The sequence below is a fragment of the Nicotiana sylvestris genome, chromosome 8 (assembly GCF_000393655.2).
Source record: "Nicotiana sylvestris chromosome 8, ASM39365v2, whole genome shotgun sequence".
NCBI classification, from domain to species: domain Eukaryota; kingdom Viridiplantae; phylum Streptophyta; class Magnoliopsida; order Solanales; family Solanaceae; genus Nicotiana; species Nicotiana sylvestris.
In genome coordinates this window covers 225,457,953-225,479,387 of record NC_091064.1, presented here as the reverse complement: position 1 = coordinate 225,479,387, position 21,435 = coordinate 225,457,953, and the positions used below count along the sequence as shown (strand labels likewise).

General features: G+C 39.7%; 1 protein-coding gene and 1 long non-coding RNA gene across 2 annotated transcripts; one reads left to right on the top strand and one right to left on the bottom strand.

Moving 5' to 3' along the window:
- Nucleotides 1–14,405: 14,405 nt before the first annotated feature.
- Nucleotides 14,406–17,928, top strand: LOC104230933 (uncharacterized). The gene is made up of 3 exons (XR_711983.2): nucleotides 14,406–14,601; nucleotides 17,196–17,428; nucleotides 17,597–17,928. It is a non-coding gene; the product is annotated as an uncharacterized lncRNA (long non-coding RNA).
- LOC104230932 (protein IQ-DOMAIN 18-like) lies at nucleotides 15,205–18,289 on the bottom strand. Its single transcript, XM_009783844.2, has 5 exons — nucleotides 17,919–18,289; nucleotides 17,577–17,828; nucleotides 16,632–16,877; nucleotides 16,298–16,435; nucleotides 15,205–16,202 (listed from the first exon to the last, which is right to left on the bottom strand). The coding sequence occupies exons 1-5, from the start codon at nucleotides 18,045–18,047 to the stop codon at nucleotides 15,411–15,413; spliced, it is 1,557 nt and encodes a 518-aa protein (XP_009782146.1). The 5' UTR covers nucleotides 18,048–18,289; the 3' UTR covers nucleotides 15,205–15,410.
- Between the last annotated feature and the right edge of the window lie 3,146 nt (nucleotides 18,290–21,435).

Here is a 21,435-nt window from a genome sequence, read left to right as displayed (position 1 = left end):
AGCCTAGGAGGCTATCTCTGGATCTTGAAAACCGCACAACTCCACCAACAAAGCCATCGATTGAGGAGCCACCGGTGTTGGAGTTGAAGCCACTTCCTCCACACCTTAGGTATGAATTCTTGGGTTCAAATTCTACTTTACTTGTTATTATTTATTCTTGCCTTACTAACATGCAGGTTGAGGCCACCTTGGTAGTTCTTCAAAAGCGGAAAAGGGCAATGGGATGGACTCTAGCTGCTATTCGGGGAATAAGCCCCGCATTTTGCATGCACAAAATTATCTTGGAGGAGTATGCAAAGCCTTCCTTAGAGCATCAAAGAAGACTAAATGAGGCGATGCAAGAGGTGGTGAAGAAAGAGGTTATCAAGTGGTTAGATGCTGGGGTGGTTTATCCTATTTCTGACAATTCGTGGACTTCTCAGGTGCAATGTGTGCCGAAAAAGGGTGGTATGACCGTGATGACCAATGACAACAATGAGCTCATTCCCACGAGAACGGTCACCGGGTGGAGAGTTTGTATGGATTACTCGAAGCTGAACAAGGTGACTAGAAAATATCATTTCTCATTGCCATTCCTTGACCAAATGTTTGATCGTCTTGCGGTCGGGCTTTCTATTGTTTTTTGGATGGTTACTCGGTGTACAATCAAATTCTAATTGCCCCGGAGGACCAAGAGAAGACCACCTTTACATGTCCTTATGGCACATTCGCTTTCTCTAGAATGCCATTTGGATTGTGTAATGCTCCGGCGACCTTCCAACGTTGCATGATGGCTATTTTCACCGACATGGTGGAGGATATCTTGGAGGTTTTCATGGATGATTTCAGCGTGGTTGGGGATTATTTTGAGGAGTGCTTGGTAAACTTGGATAGAGTGTTGGCCCGATGTGAAGACACCAACCTTGTTCTCAATTGAGAAAAGTGTCATTTTATGGTAGAAAAAGGTATAGTGTTGGGTCACAAGATCTCAAAGCGAGGAATTGAAGTTGATAAGGCCAAGATTGAGGTTATTTCGAGGCTCCCTCCCCCTACTTTTGTCAAAGGGGTGAGGAGTTTCCTTGGGCATGCGGGTTTTTACCGGAGGTTCATAAAGGATTTTTCTAAAGTGGTACATCCGTTATGCAAATTGCTAGAGAAAGATGCAAAGTTCTTGTTCGATGAGAGTTGTATGCAAGCTTTCGAGCTTCTTAAACTCAAGATGAGTTCTACCCCCAACATTACCGCACCAAATTGGAGCTTGCCTTTTGAGCTCATGTGTGATTCTAGTGACGTTGCGGATGGGGCTGTTTTGGGCCAAAGAATCAACAAGATGTTTCATCTGGTGTACTACGCAAGCAAGACCATGAATGAGGCTCAAAGAAACTATACAGTCACTGAGAAATAATTGTTGGCTATTGTGTTTGCTATGGAAAAGTTTCGACCTTACCTTCTGGGGGCCAAAGTTATAGTGCACACCGATCACACCGCCCTTAGGTATTTGATGACCAAGAAGGACTCCAAGGCAAGATTGATGAGATGGGTGCTACTTCTTCAAGAGTTTGATCTAGAAATTGTTGACCGGAAGGGTAGTGAGAATCAAGTGGCGGACCACTTGTCCCGTCTGGAAGAGGAGAGGAGACCGATGTTGCCAATTACCTTGTGACCGGAATAATCCCGTGTGAGATCTCTTCTAACCAAAGGAAGAAGCTCAAGCGGGATAGTTTGGATTTCTATTGGGATGAGCCATACTTGTTCAAGTTTTGCACGGATGGTGTGATTCGACAATGTGTCCCGGAGGAGGAACAATTGGGTATTTTGGAGGCTTTCTATTCCTCTCCCTATAGTGGCCATCATGGCGGGGCGAGAACGGATTCAAAAGTGCTTAGTTGCAGATTTTACTGGTCTACCCTGTTTAAATATGCGGGCGATTTGGTAAAGAGATATGATGAGTGCCAAAGAGCCGGCGGAATTTCTAAGAGGGATGAGATGCCCCTCAATACAATTCTCGAAGTGGATATTTTTTATGTTTGGGGCATCGATTTCATGGGTCCTTTTGTGAGCTCTTGTGGGAACACTTACATTCTCGTGGCGGTAGACTATGTCTCAAAATGGGTTGAAGCCGTGGCTTTGCCCAATAATGAAGCTCGGAGTGTTGTGGCATTTTTGAAAAGAGTATCTTCACAAGGTTTGGCACTCCTCGTGCTATCATTAGTGATGGGGGTCCCACTTTTGCAACAAGGCTTTCGACATGTTGCTTTCTAAGTACAGTGTTAATCATAAGGTTTCAACCCCCGATCATCCTCAAGCTAGTGTCCATGTGGAAGTCTCCAACAGAGAAATTAAGAGTATCTTGTCTAAAACTGTCAATGCTAATAGGACCGATTGGTCAAAAAAGTTGGATGACGCTCTTTGGACTTATCGGACGGCCTACAAAACTCTGATTGGTATGTCACCGTACCAGTTAGTGTATGGGAAAGCTTGTCATCTTCCGTTGGAATTAGAGCACAAGGCCATGTGGGCTTTGAGGAAGTTGAACTTAGAATGGGATATTGCGGCAAATCTGTGGGTTGAACAACTTAATGAGCTTGATGAGTTTAGATTCCATGCCTACTCCAGCTCATCCTTGTACAAGGACAAATTGAATTACCTTCACGACAAATATGCTCAGGGCAAGGAGTTCAAGGTTAGAGATATGGTTCTCTTGTTCAATTCCCGGCTACGTCTGTTTCGGGGTAAGCTCAAGTCAAAGTGGAGTGGGCCGTTTGAAGTTGTGTTCGTGACCCCATTTGGTGCTCTTTATCTAAGGAACAAGAATGGTGAAGTATTCAAAGTCAATGGACATCGGGTCAAGCATTATCTTGGGAAATTTGATGATAGCCACGTGGTGGCACTTCTCCATCTAAAGTGATGCGCTGGTAATATGCGTCATGCCGCGACATTAAATCAGGCGCTGCTTGGGAAGCAACCCATGTTTTTTTTCCTTTTTGTTGTTTTCTGTGTTTTCTTGGTAGTGTAGGTTTGATTTTTGAGCTAACTGATTGTGAGATTTGCAGGGATTGAGTTGATGCAGTGCAAAATAGTTTGAAAAAAAAGAGTTGAACAGTCTCTGAAGATTGCCAGTGCGACCGCGGTTGCTTTTGTGCGGTCCGCACTGGTGATGGTCAAAAGTGGTGATCTCTGAAGTTTGCCACCGCGTCCGCATTCCATTTAGTGCGGTCCGCAGTGGACCTCTGCGATCGCGGTCTGTTTTGTGCGGTCCGCGAAGGTTGCCTACTCGAGCTTCATTTTAAACAAACCCAGTGCGGTCCGTGGTCGATTTTGTGCGGCCGCGCTGGTAGGTAAGGTTGGGTCCCACTGTTTTCTATAAATAGAACTCATGGGTCACTATTTACCTTTTTCGAACTTTTTACACTCAGAGAAATAAAATTATTGTTCATAAACTCTCTTGACTGTGATTCTTGCTTAAGATTGACTAGTTACATTTCATTTTCTCATCTGGTAATGTTTCACTCAGTCCTTGTACATTTACTTGATTAATTTTGTTTTATTTTATTATTATTAGCTCATAACTTTGTACGGGCCGTGGTGGTTGGATTTAGAGAGGTGGTGTTACAGTCCTTACATCAGTGCGGACCGCGGTGCCCCAATGCGGCCGCACTACTTTTTGTGCGGGTCGCGGTGGGGAGAATCAGAGAGATGTTGTCCAGGGCCTTGTCCTAATGCGGACCGCGGTCCGCGGTGCCCCCAGTGCGGCCGCACTCCTGTTTGTGCGGGCTGCGATGCCATGTTCTGCAACTGTTTCTGTAACATTTAACCTTCTGTCTGCAATTTAATTTCAAGACTTGTTTCACTGCCTGTGCTGATACTAACCATGTTAGATGTGTATACTTGCAGATAATGGTTAAACAATGAGGTAAAGGTGCCAAACAACCCGGCCGAGGTAATTCCTCTAGGGGAGGGAAGCAACGGATGGTAAAACTCACTCCCCAGGCTAGACAAAGCATAAAAGACATGAGGAAAGCAATCAAAACGGCTAATAGAGCCCTTGACACCTCGGGGAGTGAGTATGAGCCCTCCCGGGAGATCTCTTCAGATTTAGTCCCTCTATAAATCCCATATCCGGAGAACTCCATACATAGAGACACTCCCCTAGCTTCCCCCGATGCTCGAGCCTCAATCAACATTTCTTCTGGGTCGTCTGAGGGCTCAGCGGCAGGTAGTGGGGATGAATGCTCTACCTCTCCCACAGCATCAATATTTGGAGGGGGTGCTAGAGGTGATGAGGGAGATGGGGAGTTACCGGGGGGTGCCGCAGGTTGGGGTGCTGACCGGACTAGGAATCCCGTTGTTTGGGAGGATAGATTCGTCATCCAGGTGGCGTTCCACAAGTTTAGGGAATGGTGGCCGACACGGAAATTTATTCTTGAGAGGAGTTTCATTGACAGAGACCTCCTACCCCTACACCCCAATGTACATAGACAGTTTCAGGCTCAGGTGGGTTGGGAGTTCTTTAAAGATAATTGTGTGAAGGCGAATGAGCATATGGTCAAGGAGTTCTATAGCGATGTGGCCCACATCTTGAAGGGCATTAAGGTGACCAAAGTGAGAAACAATAATGTGGTATTTACCGGGAAGGCACTAAATGAATACCTGGGGTTCAATGATGAAGATGAGTCCCTTTACAATGAAAAGTTGGCAATGGTGAGGAGGTTCGTCCGTGGTTAGCTTCATACCTGGCAATCCCGGGTACGGCTCCAGAGTGGTTGCAAGCAAGGGCCAAAATACTTCAGAGAACTTTCAACTTTGAGGCTAGAGGGTGGTTGACTTTTGTGTGCAGTCGGCTCAACCCCACTACCCATGATCAGACTATTCCACTTGCCCGGGTTGTTCTTGTTGCTTCTATTATGGCAAGATATCCTAATGTGGGCAATGTGATGTCCCGCATCATTTTTGCAGTGGGGGTTGAGCATGATCGGAACTACCCTTTTCCTAGTACCCTCACTATGTATTTCCGGGACGTGGAGGTGGAGAAGCGACATTTTGACGTAAAGGTCAAACCTGTGGCTCCGTTTTCATGGTACAGTTTGAAGGGGTCAGATAACCCCAAGGACAAAAATTACAAGCCGCCTGCTTCTGCCCCAACCGGCCAGTCTAAAGAGCCAGTTGCGCTAGAGCCCTCCACTGAGCCTACTTCCACAGTTGCTGACATGCCTCCTGGACCTTCCACTCCTGCTGGTCCCTCGACTTCAGCTGGCCCGGGGATTCCATCTTCCCGGGCCCATCCTATCTCAGCCCACCAGCTGAGCCAGACACTTCATAGCTTGAACAACTAGATGGCGATTGCTTCATTCAAGTTGTCCACCTTGACTTCTACCATTGCGGCTCAGTCGGCACCACAGCCAGTGCAGCTGCCCTACTCTATTGAGGATTCACTTAAGGAGATTTTTGCCAACCAGCAAAAGATCCTCGATTCTCAGGCTGCCTTGGCTAAGGCAATGGATTCACATGGCAAGGCCCTAAAGGAGCTTTCCAGGGAGCACAAGAAGCTGCGCAAAACACGGGTTTCCAAGGAGTCTATGAAGGCGCTGAGGGAGGATGTTGACAAACTGAAGGCAGACCAGCTGCCTTTAGACTTGCTATTTGAGGATCCAGCCCCAAAAGCAGCACCAGTAGCATAGCCACAGCAGGAGTAGACACAGAGGCTTCCAAAGAAGAAGAGGAAGCTCCCTAGTGCAGATGAGGCGATCATCCAGTTGGCGGACCCACCGGAGGTTTCCCCCAGTCAGCCACAGGATGTTTCAGATATTCAGCCCATACAGGTCTAGTCCCCAGTCCCAACAATTGAACAGCGGGAGACCGGGAACCAATCTGAGGTCCCATACATACAGAGGACCAGGGGACCACTCATGTTCCCATGTAGACAGACGAGGCTTAGGGAGCTCCTATATCCTTTCCTTTTGATTTCTTGATGCTTATTTGTGTAGTTGGCATTGGGGACAATGCCAGCTTTTATTTGTGGGGTGCGCCCTACTTTTTATCTGGATGATTGTATATATTAGTTGATTTAGTTTATGTTTCTGTTCATTTTTTTATTTGGTCTATATATAACTTTACATTTAGTTACTTTTATCGCACTTTTTATCTTTTCTTTGGTCTGTATATAAAGTTTTATTTTTGTATATATATTCATCCCCTGTTGTATATTCTAATCCCCTATTGTAAATATTCATTCTATTTTCTATTTTCGTACAAATTTTTCATCTTAGCTTAGTAGATAGGCTCGCAACCTTTTTGTTTCGGTTTTGGCACTTTCAACAAACCCTTGGTTTTCTTAATACTATGGTTCTTTCCAAGGGTGGAGTATTGTGCGAATCAGGTGGCTCTTCCCGTTGATGGATGGCATGACAACCTTATTAAGGGTTTAAGTCCATTTTTGATTTTTCCCTCATTTTTAGTAGTTTATAGTTAAGAGTACCTCAAGCAAAGCTTCACTTGGGCCTAACACATTTGCCTTTGATCCCATGGTCAAATACAGTGGTTGTGTTTAGGATGGTGAAAGTAGTGACCTTGAGACTCTTATTTTGACCAAACAAACATCATGTGGACTTTCAGGACTATTGTGTGCTCAATCGTGTCTAAGGTTGTTGTGGGCCCCCGACTCTATGTCTTTAGCAATCCTTGAGTGTGTGTGGTGAGAAATCGAATTGTGAATCCAAGTCCCGAGCCAATTATCTAGAACTTGCCCTGAATGTTTGTTGAGACGAAATTTTGAGTGAAATTCGATTTGAGAAGTGATTATAGGCTCTCCTTGATCCAAACAATAGTCGAACAATTTCATAGTCTACTAATGATATAATCCTTAGCTAACCCTTTTGAGCCTTAACCCTTTTTCTTTCAAGAACCAATGCTACAAGCCTATACCCGTTCAAAATTATACCCTCTCTTGGCACTCAAATCATCCCTTAAGTAATGGCAAAAGTCTAAGTTTGGGGGGGGAGAGACAAGAAAGGAAATAAAGTGATAAAAAGAACAAAAGCAAAAGGAAAGGAAGGCGATGAAAAAGAAAGAAAAGAAAAAGACAAAAAGAAAGCCCAATGTGCAAAGAATAAAACGGGATTCAAGAAAAACAAAAGTGAAAAAGGTGTGAAAAAAAAAGTAGAAAAAGGAGAAATGTTTTGAATTGCATAAGAAAGAGTGACAATGTGTCTCTCTAACCCCTTGAAAAGAAGTGAAATACTCAAAAAGTCAAAGAGAATTGTTCCAGAATAAATCAAAAGAAGTGCTTAAGGGAAGATGGAAACAACTTTTCCTACCCCAAACCAAAAGCCTTCACATTGACTCCACAAAGCTTCAACATTTTCGAATTGAGCTTGTCCATCTGTATGAGATCCATCAGGAGTGCCTTTACGAGATCGCCGAGGAGAGCCTCATGGAGAAATAATCAGTGTGTTATTATCTTGAGGATCTCTCTGAAGTTGTTGGTTTGTTTGGTTTTCTTGGTTTCCTTGAATGTTATCATTGTTGTTCGACATAATTGATGCAACAAGGAAAGTTAAGCGAAAAGAAAATAGATTATCAGATTTCCGGTAACGGAACCAATTTGTTTAACCAAAAAAATGAAATTTTAGTCAAAGCTAGAATTTAGAAGAACACGAGTTACTGATAATCGAAAGAATATGTAAAAGAGAATAATTTGGTAGCAAGAATATAGTCGGGAGAAAAACAAGTAAACCAAAGTATATTCCAATAGTGTTTCGTGTCCCTACAATTGATCAATTATCTCCCTTTTATAGCTATTTGGGAGATATGCGTTTTGCCCTTGTCTTAATAAGGCTATTATGAGTAATTAAAGACATTGAATGCTACGTTACACAATCATTGTATTTAATACAAATTCTTTAACGTATTCAGTATTTAATGCTCATTAAATACTGTATCTGTACTCTTATATATTGTCAGATTCATTCCCCTTGATTCCTTTACCTAAATGACTTAAATAGATACGGGCGCCGAGTCCTTTGAATATCTGCCCGTGTCTCTTCCTTTGCTTTTGTTCGTATCTGTTGCAACTCGTGTCTCTTTTCTAGTTGTAACTCTGTGACTAATCTACGTGTCTTGACATGTCATCTTTATTCCTCTTTAATATGTAAACTCAATTTTTCCCAATACACAAACAAGCACTTAAAACATACTATTAAAAGTCAGATGAGCTAGACGAATTGTATTCTCTGATGTGTCAAAAACCTTTCACTCAATTTAGATAGTATGACCAACCAATAACTATATAAACAATAGTATATTTTTTTATAGTCATTGAGAGGTAGAGATTTTGCTTGGGCATCACAGGCAAGAGAACATAAACCATAAAAAGTTTATTGGAGAATTACCGGAAAGACAAAAAATATTAATTAAAAATTTAGCCGAGAATTTTAAATTAATTAAACTTAAAGCTTTCTACATGGCTTCACTCTCATTTTGTCTGACTAATAGTTATCTTTTGTGATTGCACTTCGACAATAATCCCAACTTAGGTGAATGCTTTGGGTACTAAATACTAACAAAATCATAGCGTGAAGTTCTTGTTTAGTTATTAACAGAATATATTAATTATTATTTCTACTATTACTTAGTAGCTTCTTAATTCTATTTTCAAGAACTTTGTCCTTGTCATTTATTAATGTAAATATTGCACGGGGTGTCCTATTTGGTCGCCCTAATTTAACCTATACCCATTTTTTTAAATTTTTTTTAACTTGTATCCACTTTTTAAACAACTTCAGCCCCTTTCTCCCCCTCCTTCGTTTTCTTCTTGTTCTTCTATTAACAACTGAAAATTAAGACTTGGTCAAGTTTTTTTATAAATACAGACGGCAATCTCAAGAAGGAAGTTTCTTTTACTTGTCTGTTGCTTATGGTATTTTGTTTCCGGCTTCTCACTATGGAAAAGACAATCTTCAACTGCCAAATGACTCATTGCTTTGGATCAAGCAGGCCTTTAATAAAAAATAATTTCTACTTAAAAACTTAGTATTTGCAATTTTGGACTCAACTGGTTTATGATATTCCCTAAGTAAATTTTCTTTTCTATTTTGTTTTATAGCTAATCTTAGAAGGAAACACAGATTCCCATTGTAAGCGTGAGCAATGGTTTTATATGTTCTTCCTTTTATGTTTTGGTTAGAGTCGCAAAAGTGAAAGAAACAAATACCTATGAACAAGGGGAGGATTACACTCATGGTGTAAATAGGCTAAAACTTCAGCTCTAGAGCTGAAGTTCGCCAGTTACAAACAAAAGTTCGACAATTACAAAACAATAACTCAAGCTCTAGAGCTGAAGCTTACAAACAAAAACTTCAGCTGTAGAGCTGAAGTTCGATAGTTACAAAACAAAAACTTCAGCTCTAGAGCTGAAGCTTACAAACAAAAACTTCAGCTCTAGAGCTGAAGTTCGACAGTTACAAAATAAAAACTTCAACTCTAGAGCTGAACTTCAGGCCCGGCTACTAGAATGCTGAAGTTTTGCGTGATTGCCTTTGTTACTTCATCCCCGTATGCTGAAGTTATGCGAAAAAACGGGTACGCTTGCAATTTTTTTTGCAAAGCGGGCACAAGTTAAAACGTGACACAAAAAGCGGGTATAGATGCAAATGCCCCTTTATTAATAGAGCCGTCAATATGGGTTGGCCCAGTCCAACTCGTGATTTAGCAGGATTGGACTAAAAATTTTGGAGCCCGTTTAAAATGAGGCTTTTAAGCCAAACCGAATAAGCCCGTGGTCTGTGAGGCTTGATTGGTTGGATCGGCCTGTGGGCCTAATTAAAATATGTATTTAAAGATTATAAATATAAAAAGTATATAACACTAAAAATAACAAGAAAAGTATCTCAAGCTTAAAGTTTATTGAGCTCGTCATATTAAAAGATCAACGTCTTAAAACGTTAATTAGTTTTTAAATTATTGCATATGAATTGTAGATGTAGATGAAAGTGAAGATATTAAGACAACCTTCTCACAAGCGGATTCAAATGTGTTTGATGAAGATGCAATAACAACAACAACAATAACATACCCAGTATTATCTTGCACCGTGGAATTTGGGGAGGGTAGTGTGTACGCAGACCTTACCCCTACCTTGTGAGGATAGAGAGGTTGTTTCCAATAGAATCTCGGATCAGAAATATATGAGCACCACATTAATGAAAATATAGGCAAGAAGTTTGTTAGATGTTTGTCCAGATTTTCTTACCATGATTGGTTTTCCTATCCCATGAAGGAAAGGACAACATATTTACCATAATTGGATCTTTCTTTTACTAGAGGGAAAATATAATTCTTCCATATTTGGCTAGTCCCTTTTCTTGTAGGAAAAGGTTTGGAGTTCTATAAATTGAAGATTTGTCATTCTCATTCAGTAGCATCCACAATGTAGCCATAGAGGGCTGAAGAGTCTTGTTTAGGAGGGAACTTTACGGGACAAGTGTTAGTGTGTCACTTGTATTTGCCTCTTCGTGAGGTTGCTCTCTCGATATTTTGTACTCTTTTTTATTATAATGGATTGCTCATCTCCGCCGTGGACATAGGTCAATTGATCGAACCACGTTAAATATTTATGTCTATTTTGGTATATTTCTCTTTTGCTATCTGATTTATCGTCGTTCAAGGTTTGATTTGCTAGCTTCCGTATGACACTTGATTTTTTCCGGTCCCACAAGTGGTATCAGAGCGAGGTTCAAGACAAGTTCATCTTGAGGGTTCAGTTCTAATCGCAACCTATTTGAAGGTAATCGTGATGTTTATCTAAGAAATTTGACCGGTGTGCTACGCACGTTAAGACAAACTTTGCAGTGGAGATTTGGAGATTGGTGTGAAGAAAGTGAATCAAGTTTATTTAGCCTTCTGACAAAATAAACTTGAAGGCTATGTGAAGAAAGTGAATCAAGTTTATTTTGTCAGAAAATTCAGGCAAAGGGGAAGAATTGTTAGGTGTTTGTCTAGATTTTCTTACCATAATTGGTTTTCCTATCTCATGAAGGAAAGGATAACATATTTACCATAATTAGATTTTTCTTTTACTAGAGGGAAAATATAATTTTTTCATATTTGGCTAGTCCCTTTTCTTGTAGGAAAAGGTTTGGAGTTCTATAAATTGAAGATTTGTCCTTCTCATTCAGTAGCATCCACAATGTAGTCATAGAGGGCTGGAGAGTCTTGTTTAGGAGAGAACTTTACGGGACAAGCGTTAGTGTGTCACTTGCATTTGCCTCTTCGTGAGGTTTCTCTCTCGATATTTTGTACTCTTTTTTTATTATAATGGATTGCTCATCTCCGCCGTGGACATAGGTCAATTGATCGAACCACGTTAAATGTTTGTGTCTCTTTTGGTATATTTCTCTTTTGCTATCTGATTTATCGTCGTTCAAGGTTTGCTTTGCTAGCTTCCGTATGACACTTGATTTTTTCCGGTCCCACAAGTGGTATCATAGCGAGGTTCAAGACAAGTTCATCTTGGCGGGTTCAGTTCTAATCGCAACCTATTTGACGGTAATCGTGATGTTTGTCTAAGAAATTTGGCCGGTGTGCTACGCACGTTGAGACAAACTTTGCAGTGGAGATTTGGAGATAGGTGTGAAGAAAGTGAATCAAGTTTATTTAGCCTTCTGACAAAATAAACTTGAAGGCTATGTGAAGAAAGTGAATCAAGTTTACTTTGTCAGAAAATTCAGGCCAAGGGAGAGAATTGTTAGGTGTTTGTCTAGATTTTCGTACCATAATTGGTTTTCCTATCTCATGAAGGAAAGGATAACAGATTTACCATAATTGAGTTTTTCTTTTCCTAGAGAAAAAAATAGAATTCTTCCATATTTGGCTAGTCCATTTTTTTATAGGAAAAGGTTTGGAGTTCTATAAATTGAAGATTTGTCCTTCTCATTTAGTAACATCCATAATGTAGCCATAGGGGGTTGAGAGTCTTGTTAAGGGGAAGAACTTTACGGGACAAGTGTTATTGTGTCACTTGTGTTTGTCTCTTTGTGAGCTTATTCTCTTGATATTATGTACTCTCTTTTATTATAGTGGATTGCTCATCTCTGTCGTGGACGTAGGTCAATTGATTGAACCACGTTAAATATTTGTGTCTCTTTTGGTATATTTCTCTTTTGTTGTCTGATTTATCGTTGTTCAAGGTTTGCTTTGCTAGCTTCCACATGACACCTGATTTTTTCGGTCCCACAAAGAGACAGTACCAAAAAGCCATATAAAGCAGAATAAAACAATAAGATAGTAAGGTGATCAACAATGAAAAAAAACAACAGTAGGCATAAAAACCTACTACCAACAGAAAGTGAAACTGCATGCCAATACTATTGTTATAAACACTCTAGACTACCTACTCTACTACTCTAATCCTCGACCTCAATACCTTTCTATCAAGGGTCATGCCCTCGGTCAGCTAAAGTTGTGCCATGTCTTGTCAATCACCTCTCCCCATCTCTTCTTGGCCTACCTCTACCTCTCTGTAGGCCCTCCAATATCAACCTCTCACACCTCTTCACCGGGGCGTCTTTGCTCCTCCCCCTCACATGACCAAAACACCTAAATCGCGCTTTCCACATCTTGTCCTTAATAGGGGCCACACTCACCTTGTCGCGGATAACCTCATTTCTGATACTATCTAACCTGGTGTGCCAACAAATCCATCTCAACATCCTCATCTCTACTACCTTCATTCTCTAGACATGAGCGATCTTGACTGGACAACACTCAGCCTTATACAACATCATTGGTCTGACCACCACTCTCTAAAACTTACCCTTAAGTTTCGGTGGCATCTTCTTATCACATAAAACACCGGAAGTGAGTCTCCATTTCATCAATCGCGCCCCAATACGATGTGTGACATCTTCATCAATCTCCCCATCCCCCTGAATAATAGACCCGAGGTAGTTAAAACTCCCTCTCCTAGGGATGACCTGCGAGTCCAGCCTCACCTACCCTTCCCCTCCTTGAGTCTTGCCACTAAACTTACACTCTAGGTATTCTGTCTTGGTCCTGCTCAACTTGAAACCTTTAGATTCAAGGGTCTGCCTCCATACCTCTAATTGCGTGTTCACATCGTCTCGCGTCTCGTCAATCAATACAATATCATCTACAAATAGCATGCACCACGGCACCTCCCCTTGGCGTTCCAATATTAATGAAATATAGTTGTCTTTTATTTTTTTAGTGTTTATTGTGATATATTAGAACAGTATAAAAAGTTATTAAGTTTTGTAAAAAATTTCTAATAAGATTTTTTAAATTTTAAATATTTATCTTTTTTTTTTAGGTTAGAACTTAAAGAAAAAAATATAAAATTTTATTTTAAAAAATAATGAGCAGGCCCGTGGGGGCCGCCGCCCACACAGAACTGTGGTGGGCTGACCATTATAAGGCCCATTAAAATAATGGGCTAGCCCAGCCTAGTCCGTCAATTACTCAAACCCACGTAGGTTGGGCTGGGCCCGGCCCCACCCATATTGATAACTCTATTTATTAACTTAATTTCAATTTAATGAAATTATGAATTTGGATTTGACGGGTAAAAACACATGAAGCACAAATATAAATCAAACTGCAAACTTTCTTGTAGAAAAGAATGCTAAGCCGCTAAAGCTGCCTCTGTGTGTTCATAAGTTTTAGAAACTACTTGCATGAAAAAGAGCTTGCCAATAATCTCGAATCATTCTGATATTTTTCGAAATTCAAAATATGGTAGCATACAAATGTTCAACATGCATTGCTATATGTACACTTTGGTCATGTACGCCTGAAGTTGTTCCGAAGTGATTAAACTTATATATTCTTATACATTGTCGGCTTAAATGATGATCCCAAAATTGGCTCTCTCTGCACTTGCCCCCATGATTTATGGGATCTTTATGCAAATAGTCGACTGGATTCACTATTTACTTGCTTTCGCCGATATACATAAATTATACACATATTTTACATAGATTATGCATATATTATATATCTGCTGGCTATTTTTAGTTTAAGTGGTTGGATAGACGACTGATTAAGTTAATTCTTTAGGATTTTTACCCGTTCAAAGGGGAACATTGAACTTTACTGGGCCTTGACCTTCACTAGATAAGGGAGGCCTATTTGGGCTGCTGAGTTGCGAATGCAGCCCAGTGTCAGTATCTTGTTTTTACAATTTCAAAATTGAATTGAGGGTAAATTCTTGGTTTCATTAATCATTTCATTTGACACAATTTTGGGCATATATGTGATAACACTATTGGTACTCTTGCAGTAAAGCACATGCTTTTACAGAGTCATTCTGATATTTTTTTTGTACGATAAGTGCAGGTTGAAAAGGGTCCATCTATTAATTGACACTAAATTTTGCTGAGGTAAATAGCAAGGGAGAGTATCTCAGTAAATCTGTCAACATTCAAAGTCTGCAAACATTGATTGTCCTTGCTGCAGTCAATTATGTCTCAAGTAAGACAACCGAAACTTCACAACTGATTTTAACTGTTCCTTCAATCCCTTCACACAGTAACAGTTGAGAGTTGCCATGATCTCGTTAATTGTGGAAATTGTTAGTTGTTCTGCATCTTTTATAACGGTGATATCCAGGTAGCTTGATCGTACCTCGACTAATTGTTTGTTATTCTAGATCTTCGTACTAATTTTCTTGATTTTGCTTTACGTTAACGACACTGAGGAACAACTTGAGGCCGCACAATGATATTCTCCTTCTCTAGTCGATTGGTTTCTAAATAGAAACAGATCTAAGATTTATAATCATTAGATTATATTACTACTATATATATATATATGATTTGAGCCAAAACCTATGGGTGCAGAACCCATGATGCTGAAGGCTAGATCCGTCTGTCTATTTGTACATAATTCGTATAGTTTAACTGAAGTATGAATCTGTTTGTCAATTTAACATAAATCATTGTCAATTGCCTATACCTCAAATCAGAATGTTTTGTAATATTTTTTAAGAATGTTACTATAAGTAAAAGCGTTAAATTTAAGTTGTATCTATTTTTAGAGAACCATTAATTTATTTTAGAAGATAAATTATTTGGTATACGAGGAAATGAGCTCGATAAGAGTATAGTTGGTCCTGATTAGTTTGGGATTGAAATGTGTTTTGATTATTTTGATTGATATATAATCCCAAAGTGTTAATTGTTTGCGGATAGCGAGGTTAAGGGAAATGAACCATTAGAAAATTCAAAATTTTACCTCTACTATGAACTAGAAAATGAACAAAGAAATACAAACCACGGCGAGATATTTCTTGCTTAATTGATAACTAGCATTAACCTACACCTTGATTTTCCGGTCTAAATAAAAGAAAGTAGGAGACACAAGAGCTGGCTTGGTGTCTGTCATCCTTATTCAGTACTTGATTGCTATTGCTGGATTTCTCATCTTAACCACCTTCTCAAATCAGTGGTTGAACAAGGAGAAATTTCTCCACCAAGGCTGTCGGTGTAACACGAATAGTTTGATTGTTGTTCCATCCCCATATAGGCAGCTTGAAGACTTTTGAAACTAGGACTTCTCAAGTTCTGACTATAGCCATAGGTAGCATTAAGAGAATACGGCTCAGGAATTGGGTAAGAGAGACGTTTTTTAACCGACCCAACCCTTTCTCTTTCTGGCGTAGATGGCCTTTGTTTTGGCGTGCTTTGTGAACGAATCCGAGCTTTTGCAGACTCAGTAGCAGCCATATAATTAGGAACTGCAGCAGCTGCATCATTTCCTGAAGTGCTATATCGGGACATTATACTATTTGAACGGGTAGTGGAGCGTAGGCATGGAGTGTTTGCAGTTGATTGGCTTTTACGTGGGCTTGTTGGGCGCATTTGGAGAGGTTTTGGTTGACAAGGGGGTGGGGTAGCTGGTGGTTGAATTGTGGAGTAATTGTAATGTGATGGTCTCTGGTGATGGGGAGAATTAGCAGCACAATGAGGACTACTAGCTTGTCTGTGAAGCGGACTCGAGTGGTGTGATCTTCGAGCATTTGGAACCATGTTAGAATAGGACTTAGCCGTGTCCATCTCAACAGTCTTTATAGAGTCTCTTCTGTCAAATGAACCTCTGCTGCTGGCAGTGTTCCATTGTTTGGACGACATCCAATCATCCAGCCAATTTGCTGTTTCTTCTAGTTCCCTCTCATTTCTTTCTTCACTGCCAAGATCCATCTCATCCCATACCTATACGTAAAATACTTTAAGTAATTGAGTGCTTACTTCTTGAAAGAATAGAATGTGAATTCATGTTTAACACAAGAACTAACAGAAAGTTCAACCTGTTGAGTAAAAGCATGAGCAAGGGATTTTTCCCTATTAAAGGCAGCTTCTTTTCTGGCTTGTAACATTGATTCCAGCTCTAGAAGCGATCTCGGGCAATCTCTCCAATCATCAGCAATGGAGCTTCCATCTCTAGACTGTAGTTAGTACAAAAAATTTACTGTCAGAGATTAGTTAGGAGGTTCTGAGTGTTATGTTTATTTTTATTTTTTTATTAAGAGACTCGACTAATCCCGGGGGTACACAGGCCCTCGGCAAGGAGTTTCCCGCAAGTGCAACACGGTTCTGAGTGTTATGTTTATTACACTACCTAAGGTGGAAAGTAGAGCTTACTCTGGACTTCCTGTCTCGGATGTCATGAAGATATTTAGAGTCCCATAAGTTAGTGGTTTCAGCAAACATAGACCTGCGGCCTCCATCATGTGAAAGGCGAGTACGTTGTTCGCGAACTCGAGCCTGCACCCTAAGCAGAGCTTGCATACATTTCAGTGTCATCTTTGCTTGCTTCCTGACGTTTTGACCCCTTATTAATGCTTGTAGCTTCACTATCCCCTTCAATGCAATTAGTGCCCTCCTAGCCTGCACCAAGAAATTAAGTAATCGACTGCTTCACATGACAGCTAAATAATTAACCAGTACATCTATAAATATTCAACATTCCAATGCATGACTTGTGATCAATTCAATATGGTCCTCAATCTAACGCTAGCTACTGTCACCCCTGAATTAAGCACTTATGGTAACTACTAGCTCCTGACTGCTTTCTCCTTTCAAAATGCTAGACTGGTATTTTTACTAATTCTCTCCGGTTTTAAATTTTAAAATCACTAAATTTTATAGGATCACATTGACTTTTCCGTAAACACCTATCTCTGAATTTTATTTTCTTCAGCACAGGTCAAAATCTGGATGGAGAGCTTTGGAGCAACAGTAAAGTTGTCGTTCAAGCGGTAGAACCAGCTATTAATGCTTGCATTAGGTAAACTGTCTATATCACATCCCTTGAGGTGCGGCCCTTCCCTGGACCATGTGTGAACTCGGAATGCCTTGTGCACGGCTGCCCTTTAGCACAAGTCAAAATCTGATGATGGAGTCAACAATATATATCTTCACATGTTTCTGAACAAATGGTAAACCGTTCATATTTTTACATAACTTGTATCATAACAATCGTGCCAGTACATATAAATGGTGACAGAAGGGAGTTAATACAACAAAAAAATATCATTTTCTTGGTTGAAGAAAACTTGTAGCATAACCTTGAAATAGCTCACTTACCAGATATCCTCTGAATGCAGTTTGGATGAGTATAGCAGCATTGTGTTGCCTGTTTGAGGAAGGTGGATTATTTGAGGATCGTGTCAACCGTATGATTTCAACTGCTGCTTGAGCTGTGGCCACGGCAGCTTCAGCTGCTGCTGTTGCTGCGGCCACTGCAATTGCATGCTTTGGATCAGTAATTACCTTCCCTTCAGTTTGTTGACCATTTTGTGGCTGTTTTCTGAACAACCACCTTCTCTTCTCTCTTTTCTGTACATGGTACACCAATTAAGAGTCCATATAGTGTATATACAAGTAATGCACTAGGATTAATTTTGTTGAAATAGTAAGCAAAATTACCTTTTCTTCATCTTCTTCTAACTCATGTTCTCTTTTAGCCTTTTTGTCACAGCTGTTATCTTTAGTTGGTGACCTGAAAGCCCTTTTAACGGCACTCAACCATGAACTACCCCCCTTCTTCTTTGCCATGGAAAGGCAAATTAAGTAACAGAAACACCAGGGGCTTGCTTAAAGCAACATGGACTAGGCAAGTAAAGAATAAGAAGAAGAGAAATGGTGGTGTTGTTAATTAAAATGGCAAGCCTTTAACTCCTGAAACAATAAATAGAAGGAGACAGAGAGAGAGAAAAATGAAATGATATAAGAAAAACAAGAAATGACTGATGTCTGAACTCTGGAGATATAGTATATAATTGCAAGAGTGCTTATCCGTGCAGCATCTAACAGGGTAGCAGCTCTAATATCAATATGCGAGTGTTGTAAGTATAGGTCTTTTGTATTGGCATGGGAAAAAAAATAGTACTACTCCACAAACTATACGGTGGGGTGGGTGTAAAGTCAAAGTCAGGATTTAAAGTTTATGGGTTCAGGATTCTTGACCGTTTAAGTTAGTAGGTTCTATATTAATAATTTATACATACTCAATAGATTTCTTAAGATAAATATAGGGTTTAAACAAAAAATACTTACTCGCCAAATCCGTAGCTCGTGCTCTAGCTCCGCCCCGGTGAGTGTCATGAGTGTCAGCATGCCCAGTCTAGAGAGCTTTTCACCAATCAAGTAACGAGACTACATTAAAATGAGTGTAAGTAGTCTTAAATAAGTTTTTTCTCTAATTAAATTGCTGCAACATAAGAATCCAAAGTCTCTTAGTATACTAGTATTAAATGAGTCAGGGGCTCTGTAATAGAATGTGCCTTTATTTTTATTTTATTTTTCCTTCTGAAATTTATTACTGAACACCCCTCATGGCTTCACGTGTTATCTGCATCTGAGAGTAAATTTTTTAATCTACAATCATTGAAGCACAGTGTACAATTTATAGAGCTTATTGCTTATGTTATTCTGGTTGATTAAACATAGGCATAATACATAGTTAGTCCTCTGATCCTTTGATATACCTGTCAAGCACGAATATCTCTTACCCACCATACTTCTTTTTAGTGTGTCTAAGTACAGTTTGGTATGTGAGAGGTTTTACACAGTTTAGCCTCCTGCTCAACAATAACAACTAGGGGTGAAGCTAGGAATTTTTTCAAGAGTATTCAAATTTGAAAGAATTGAAAATAAATTCTCGATAAAGAGTATTCAATATGTGTCATATACCTCTAAAACGTAATATTTTACCTATTTTGACAAAGGATGGTCAACTGACCATTGACCACCCTTGTGACTATGAGTCTTCGCCGCACAACAACAACAATCAACCCAATAAAATCTCACAGATGCGGGATATGAGAGGGGAGTGTGTATGCAGATTTTATTCTTACACGCCTCCAGCTCAAGGGCAAAATATGTAATTTGCCTTAAAACATATGATATTGTGTTTTTTTCCTTCGGTTATTAATTCTGTGTGTTTTGTAGTGGGTGGGTATATTGTCTCGTTAAAGAAAGGAGAAGTACAAATTGACAAAGGCGCCTGCATGTGGTTATGGTAAGTGTGTAAGAGAGTCCATTTTTCCCTCGAAGACTGCCAATCTAACCTAATGCCAAAGGAAAAGGAATCCATTTTTTGGGTAAAAGGGATTTATGATAGTGCCTTCTTTAACCAGTTGACCGGTCAAACTTTGTTCTATTCTCTGACCTGCTTCTCCCCTTATTTGATTCCATTGCCATCTATTAATGCTTTAAAAATTACAAAAGAAGAAACTTTACTCCCATTTTTAGTGATAAAACAATATGCTCTCGTCATGTTCTTTCCTTATTTCATCCCACTAACAACTAAATAATAATAGGTTAAGACCTGAATAACACTCCCTCTTGTTTCATTTTATGGAAAGATATTTGACTGCACATGTTCTAAGTAAGGGAAAACAACTTTCAAAACTTGTGATTTGAACATATGAAGAGATTTTTTTTTATATAAAATCTTGATATTAAGAATAAAATGTAAAATATGACACTAAATTATTTCCGAACATTAGGAAAAAATGTGAATAAAAAATGAAGCCAAGAAAATAACAAACTAGTGGCAACACTTGACCTAGCTAATGGCACTACTAGTAGTAGCGAGAATGAGAAACTACTGCTCGTACTATGTGATCTAGTGGCAAAGCTAGTAGTAGCGAGACCTGGAAAGCAGATAAATAACTTATTATATACTTTCTGCGTATATCCAACACTCACGGGAACGATATATATTATTTCTCTAGCAAAGATACTTTGGGGTCTGGAAAGGAAAATATATTATTTTTCTTGTTCTGTATATTTCTTTAATATTTTTAATGTGTTTTTCTTCTATCTGTCCTCTTGAGGGATGTGAAATGGCACGTGAAGATAGGATAGATAGATGTTGTCCGATAAACGTCCCAGTTCAGTTAACTATTTGGGGATATCAGAAGAATGGAGAAGCTTTTTCTTGGGACTATAATCAAACCTCTACAACTAGAAGCCCTTGGCATAACTATTGTTATCCGAAAAGTATTTATTTATGCAGAGAGAGAGAGAGAGAGACAGCTGCAAATAGACTAAACATTGCAAGATGGTCATCTGATCCTTCGTATTGACAATGATTGGCAATGCATTTTCTACACGATTGATCAAAGCGTCATCAAATTTAAGCTTCTAAAACTTCTCTCTTTTTAGTCCCTTGTTTTTCTTTGTTCACACATAAACCCCTGAAAAGCTGTTAAACGGGGGTGTCGGGTCGGGCCGGGTCCGTTTTTTAGCCCGTCCGGGTTTCGGGCTGGGTCGGTTCCGGGTTGGTACAGTAACGGGTTTAGCGGGCTGAGTTAATCCGGGTAAAAATTGAACCATAAGGGTTACGGGTTGAGGGGGCCGGACCGGGCCGGGTTTAGTGTATTTTTAATTTTTTTTGGAATTTTGTATAACTATTGTAAGTTATATTAATACTTTGTATTAATTAAAAGAATACAAGTAAGATGGGAAAAAATTGCACTTATTGCAAGTGCTACTTTATTTCTTAATTTCAACTTTCAAACTTACAAAATGAAATGTTTACATTTTTTTCAACAAGTAAACTAGTAAAGTAGTAATTTCAAATGTTTTGCATCGCCCTAGCAAGTTCATCATAATCAATATGAACCGATTGACCTTTTTCTGGCGTGTTAAATTCGGATGGGTTTCCATGTGTTAATATATCTCCAAGTTCCTCATCTTCTGGGCTATCAACATCTTCCTTTCCTTGATTTCTCGTTCCGATCTAATCCAATCTCTTAAACATACTAAAACTTCTAGAGCATTGCTTCCCAATGAGTGGCGGGTGTCTCCAAGTTGTTGTCTTGCTTGGCTAAATGCACTCTCCGATGCAACAGTAGAAATTGGCACATTCAGCACGTCCCGAGCCATAGCGAAAAGAACAGGAAATTGCTTTCCATTTTCATGCCACCATCCCAAC